Here is a 7,048-nt window from a genome sequence, read left to right as displayed (position 1 = left end):
CACCAATGAACAAACTGAGTTGCCCACGCCTGTCAGGCTGTCTGCGCTCTGCTCTTCTTATGCTGACCCTATTAGATTTGACTATTAAAAAGCAGCATTGAGCCATGTCAGCTCTTGGGTGGGAGGCTGCCAAGGCACACATCCATGCTGCTGGCTTTTCAAAGACTGATAATGATACTGGTGCAATACTTTTTACCTTTATCCCAGGCAGTTCTGCATGGGGGTCAGTTCTAGGGTGCTGCATACTTGCCTTGCAGCATGAGGTGCAAAAATAAAGTCCTTATTGCCATAGTCGTTAAACATCCCACAGCACTATTCACAAATACGGAAGTAATTAGGGCAGATTGGAAGTGACCAAACTGGTAATTCTCTTCTACCAACATAAATCCTCCCACTGTTACTGAATGTGGATTTTTTTTTTTTCATCTCAAAGCATAAACTTTAAAGTCTTGCTGTAAAATGCTCATTAGCCAACAAATCTCTTTATGGAGTAGCACTTGCTTTACAATAGAGGGTGAAAGGAAGTTTGCTCTATGGGTTGTGAGACAGTGAGGATACTTTAGGATAAAAGCTCCAACATATCAGTTTGCTAGAGCAGAAAATTAATAGAGATAGATTGGGTTTTAGTAGCATTTGAAATTATCTGCCTCTTCATCTACCAGCAGCTTTTCTTCTCAGAATGCCTGCACTGTTGTACTTTATTCTCCGACACACTGCTACAAGATGACACCTCGGATTTTTAAGCCTTTCCTGTTAATTAAAAGACTTGTCCTTCCAAAAAGCTGGGAAGAAGCTGACAGTTTCAGTTTTAAGTTTGACTTATGTTAACATAGCTTTCAGGTGCAGAGGTTTTTCCTCTACTTTGCTTTGAACCCAGCAACTGAATTTCTATGAATTTCTCTGTGTGATAGTTTGGACTAATGACAATTCCAGACAGCAGAAACAGAATTGTCTAGATGCCACTACAAAATCACTCCTAAACTAATCTGTAAAAGGCTATGATATAACAATTCATGGGTTATAACTGCCTGATCTGCTATACAATTAAAGGGAAAGCGAACATATCTATTCCTTAGCAGTTAGATATGAAAAGCTGTTGGATAAGAAAAGCTGCATCCCTTTCACTTGCACACCCTGCCATCATCTAAGCCTCCTCTAGTTCTTCATGTAGGATGGAAAGATGAGTCAAGTCACAATTGCATCCCAGAAGTACCAAATCCTGTGCTTACACCCAGCTTGCATCCAAAACAATTTCAAGTTCATAATGTGAAGTTGGTTGGTGCTGGTCCCTCACAGTAAGACAATGGATGTTGGGCAGGAAATTAACTCTAAGACAGATGCAGATTTGGCAAAGCACTCTTTGCTGAGCTTAGTGTCAGATTTCCTAAATAAAGATGGAATTAAGCAGGCTCCTATCTGAGAAATATCAGCTTCAGAGAAACTCTGGTAAGTGAAGGTCTTAGAGAGTTTATCAGTACTTTATACTATGTAAAGTGGAAAGCTGTTTATTAGGTTTCCATGCATATGCTTATTCCCACTATTATGTACTAATAAATTTTTCACCAACTTAACTGAGAGAGGAGAGAAACTTCAAAATGGCTTATGCAACTGAAGAGCACGCCATTGTCATCTACCTGGGTACTTCCACCACATTTTAGTATTTTACAGCTTCCCTATAGATCCCACTGAACTTTACCAAGCCAGGATTCTAATTTACACCCACAACTTCGTTCTGCTTTACCTGAGATTTAAAAAAATGGATTTCTATTATTTGTCTTAGAGAAATCAGTGCTGTTCTTTTGTTTGGTTCAGCTTATGGAAAAAATTGCATCTCTTTAGAAAACTGACAAAGAGTATTCAGCAAAAAAGCACTTTGAAATGGTATTGCCTGGTTTTGAGTTACTGTTTGAGATCTTGATGCAAAAGCAAGTGAATTCAATAGCTTCTCAGCTTCAACAGTCTTTGGATCAGGTTTTAAAGGGTTACTCTTTAAGTTCCTTCTAATACTGTGTCATACTCAGACTGCAGAGCCAAAAAAAGAAATAAGTTTATGCATTTAGCTTTGAATTTAGAATGAGATCTTAATTAGTATTCACTTTCAGCTTAATTCCAGTCACAGAAAGTTTTTATCCTTAATAGGGGAGCAAAAGGTAAGCTGAGCCATATCACTTCTCTAAATCTTATCCATACATCTTTCTGATAGAAGAACCAGTGCATGCACTGCCATCAGAACATGTAATTAGTGGCAGTATGCACAAAGAGGTATATCCTAACGAGATGCTGCAAAAATATGTGAACCAGTTATCCGTATACAGAAGCACATGAAAAGATACTACAGAGTAGCATGATTATATCTGGGTGCCTCTGCTATAAAAAGCATTTGTATTACCCTTACTTCTCTGAATAAATTCAAATGACAGCTCCATTTCATTTCTTCATTCAGTCTGGAGGCCAGATGGCATTAGAATCATTTACTTCACCTTGTTGTGCTTAATTACTACAATCAACACACTATTTTCCAAATTAATCATAACAAAGTAATTTCATTAGTAACACAGCAGGCTGTTGAATTATTAGCATCATAACAGTTTGCAAACAATTAAACTTTATTTGAACCTTAAAAATTTGCAGAGTAGAACATTATTATAAGATCTAATGGCGGTACCATACAAATCCAGAACACAGCAAATGATCAAGTAAAATGCTGTACAATGCGAGAGTTACAATCACCTTTTAAAAATCTGCTCTTTCACCATTCACAGAAAGGCAAGCACAATCTAAGGGAACAAAGAAAATTAAGCGATTAGCATCTTCTACCCGAGTTTCATTTAAGTTGTATCGAGGTTTTCTTATCCAAAAAAGGTTATGGTATTCACATAGATTTAAAGTAAACCATTCATCCGTGGCCCATCGCTGGTTTATTTTCAGACACTACAAGTGAGTTTCACGACATCTTTCACGTTTCGAATTTAAGGCAGTTTATTTACTCTTCCCTAGCAATAAGTGCTAAGAAGGGGGAAGCCCTAAGAGAACTACAGACAAAAGCCACTTGATGTCTCCGCCTGTCACCACCCAGGAGAGGCCGCGCCGCGCAGCTCTGCCCCTCATCGCTTGGGTAAGGACTCCCTCTCCTGGAAAAAAGGCAGAAACGGCGCGGGACAGCACCGGAGGGGGAAGGGGACAGGGACGGGAGCGCGATCGGGATCCGCCCCCGCCGCCGCCCCCGCCCGTCCCACGAAAATCTGCTGCCACCCAGCGCCGCGGCCGCGCAGCGCAGCGCAGGGCCCGCGGCCAGCGCCCAGAGCGCGCCAGGCCTCGGGAGCGGGGGAGGGCTAGTCACTAAAAACTGCGTGGTGGGGGGGGGGGTCGGAATTCTGTAATTAATAAAAAGCCATTTCGGTGGGCAGATTTATGGCGCTGCCACGTTAACAAGGGAGAAGGAGCGTTTCCAGCCCCGCTATTAACGCTTCACATTCTGTACACAATCCACCAGTACGCTTGACAAATTAAAGTAGTAAAAGATCTGAAGACTATAATCTATCATTTTAATGCTGTGCTGATAACGCGCAGAATCAATTCCAATGACTATCTCTTAAAAAAATTGCAACAAAACTCCGTCGCGTTTGACGCCCATTAGAATTCAGTGTACCAGCAAGTACCATACATTAGCTAACACAGAGCACAACATCTTCGTTTACTGAAAGGATCCAAATTCCCTGTTCAGACAAACGTTTCCTTTTAACCCACAGTGTTGCCGGGCTCCGCCTGAAGCACAAACAGCACAAGCAACTACACGGGGACCTGCAGAGGCTCAGCAGCTCCCAGGCTGGCCTGACCTGCCTCGCTGGCAGATTAAGGGGCTCGCAAATCAACTGCCTGGGACGACCCAAAAAAGTTGATCTTGCGCGCTAATGGTAAAGCACATCTCCAAAAGAGGAGTGTGTAAAGTATTAACTCTGAGTTGCCCAACCATTTGTCCACAAATGGTAGTATTTTAATGTACTTTTTTATGTTTCAGTCAATGTTTTTATTAGCCACAAAGTTCTGGCTTCGACACAAGAATGCAGGTGGCTGTTGCTAATCCAGACAGGGTGAAGATGAAGGTCTCTGTTGCACAACCTGTATCAGAATTCCACATACCAGCATGGTATCCAGACATTACTCTGCATAAGTATCTGTAAGATACAGATAAAATATTTCACACTACCATGGACAAAAATATTTTTACCTGCAATTTAGCTTGTGTTGACTTAGCAAAAAATTTGCTTAATATATTTTCAAAAATTTTCATAGAATTACCATGTCCAAGTCAGAAAGGTACCAGGGCAGTGGTACCATTACCACACAGGCCCATTTATTACACCAGCAAAAGAATCAAGACTTCATTGTGTGTCCACAAAATAATAATTAACAATGCAATACTAAATATATAAGAAAAATAATTCATTGGCTAAAGCATAACTTAAAAACATTTGGAAACAGAATACCCTGAAGACTTGAAATACTGTACACAAATTTCCTTCAACTTTCTGATGAAACTGCACAAGATGCACAGTGAGCATCAAAAGGTTAATGCACACATGAATTGAGTAATAGTTTATCCTCAATGCTCTGTTCAATTTTTCTGAATCTGCAGAACAGGAAAAGATAGCAAAATTCCCTGAGAGAGCACAAACCTATGGCTATACAGAGTGCTGCTAACGTTAAAAAAAGAGCAACAGGCACTACATGGCTGCTTGTGCCCCATATGTTAATTAGCATCTATTTTATTTCCTAGCATTACAATTCTATAAAAAGTGGCTAAGAAGAACATTTCCGTAAAGTTATGATGAATTACAGTTTATAATGTTAATATACACAAGGCAGTGATCTGACTACATTTGCTGAAACCACAAAACATGTACAGCAGAATCTTCTTCCAGAGGCTGGGTCTGTAAACTGCAGCTGCACACCACTCTTCATTTCAAGTGCAGATTTCTCCTGATTAGGGAGAGGGAAGTTGAAAGTTCATCATTAACCAAAATACCTCAAACACGCTTATCAAACCCAGTCCAAATATCCAACCCCTTCCACAGTTTTCTGCATATATATATATATATATAACTAAAGTAACAAAACTAAACAGAAACAACACCAATTTTATTTTTTTTAAATCTGGAAAAGGAACACAGTTATTAAATATATCATCTTTTGTACTGTGTGATTTAATATTTCATATAGAATCCCAGAAAAGAAAGTACTTTAATTGAACCTTCAATATATTTTGCCATAATCTTTATGTTAACAGGACTCCTACAAAGGTTCCAGGAAAGACATACTTATGAAACAGAGAACAAGGGAACATATAAGCCATTACAGAAGATTGGATTAAAATGTACTTACCCAGGCCTCTCAAATATCATACATCTCCATTATGTAGGCTTTAGGCACCAAGCCAATGGTTCCCTTCATTTCTCCTACCCACCAGCCAAATCTATTGTACTCCTAATTGAAAACAATACGCAGTATTAACCTTTAGTCTGATATAAATGCAATAGAGTTTTGTATGCAACTCCTTATGGATGCTTTCTCTTATATACAGTTATAATCATTTCAGCTGAAAATTAAAACATTTTATCTTTTTGTTATAGGCATTCACATGCAGTTAGGCAAAGGCAGAAGCTAAATTTTAAAAAGGCCCGACATACTCAAGAAAATTTCTTAATTATGGCCACGCTTCCCTAACACCTACTAAAAATAGCCTACCTCCTTATCCTCTGTTCACCAAAAATACAAAAACCTTGTCTTTGTAACTAAAATCTAACAGCACAATGCTGACATATAACAATCAACAGGGATTCTTTTAGTATCACAAGCTAAACTCTAAGAAACTTACCATCAACTTATTTTAAAAACTACTTCACTCAAATGTGAAGGGAACACTATGTATCTAATACGTAATATCTTTATATGAACAAAGTCTACTATTGCTTTAGGCTTGCAGAAAATTCTACAGCAGATCTCATATTCCTGACAGATGACTAATGTACTCCTGTTTCAAATATGTTTAGGCTTAGTGAGTTAAATATGAAACAAAATGAATTATAATAGTTTAAAGAAATAATGTCTTCCAAAAACAGTATCAAGTAAGAGTATTGTGGTATTGTGGTATACAATTATTGTAAAAAATAAAATAATGTAATACTGATATGTAATTATTGTATATTGTGGTATATAATTTACTGTTTTCCTAAGATCAAGCCTAACAATGGTTCAATAAATTGTAACAGCTGGAATTGCACACACACATATATTGAGTTACAAATAAAGCATTATTAAAACAGACCGTACTGAAAACTAAATTATTAGTAAGACTGAAATTACTTTGGAACAAATGTACAAAATAGAAAATACACAGATATCTCTGATAAGCAACATCTGTTTCTTGCTACACTGCTCTTCTGATGGGAAGAGCAAAAGGTTCTAGGATTTTGAATTTGTGGTGCTACTGAGATGAAGCTACTATTTCGAACTGTAGGTAAAGTTTTTTGGTCATAAATAGCCAAGTGGAGCTTAAGGGTTAATGGAGTTTCATTAGAGCCCGAGCTATAATGATTTGCTGCTGGCATATTTTGCCTGGTCAAGAGTTCTCTGGGGTCCTATGAGGTACTTAGTGTACTCAGCTCTCTCTCTGCTTAACTATGATGCTACAATGGCCTGCTTTCATGTGGGCATTTTCTATTTTCTTTGCTTTTTGCCTTTTCTTTTCTTTTTTTTTAGTACTTGCATGCAGGCACACACATAGTTTTATATTTTCTAATTGTGGAAGGATGAACATTAGTCTCCAATAAAACATTTTCTTTCTTCTTTTAACAGTGAATTGGTGATTTAAAAGATTCTATCCTACTATGCATGAAATACTGCAGTAAGTGTGATTTTAAGGAAGTCTTCTTAAAAAACAGCAGGAAAATCTTCATTTATTATGTGAACATGCAAACAAGAAAGCTGCAAAAATAATTCCACCTTCTTCCCCCTTCCATTGCAAAGCAGACTGCTGGGGTTGGGTTTG

General features: G+C 38.2%; 1 protein-coding gene across 1 annotated transcript in view; it reads right to left on the bottom strand.

Moving 5' to 3' along the window:
- Positions 1 to 2,563: 2,563 nt before the first annotated feature.
- The window catches only part of SKAP2 (src kinase associated phosphoprotein 2), a 118,906-nt gene continuing 114,421 nt past the window's right edge, over positions 2,564 to 7,048 (bottom strand). Inside the window, exons 12-13 of the mRNA XM_063410165.1 lie at positions 5,383 to 5,484; positions 2,564 to 4,980 (exon numbers count right to left, since the gene is read on the bottom strand). Of these exons, the coding sequence (XP_063266235.1) occupies positions 5,392 to 5,484 (93 nt within the window). The 3' untranslated portion in view covers positions 2,564 to 4,980; positions 5,383 to 5,391. The remainder of the gene's footprint in view (positions 4,981 to 5,382; positions 5,485 to 7,048) is intronic.

The sequence above is a fragment of the Prinia subflava genome, chromosome 1 (assembly GCF_021018805.1).
Source record: "Prinia subflava isolate CZ2003 ecotype Zambia chromosome 1, Cam_Psub_1.2, whole genome shotgun sequence".
Classification (NCBI taxonomy): Eukaryota; Metazoa; Chordata; class Aves; order Passeriformes; family Cisticolidae; genus Prinia; species Prinia subflava.
Note: the sequence above shows the minus strand (reverse complement) of the source record. Positions and strands in the feature narration are given on the sequence as shown.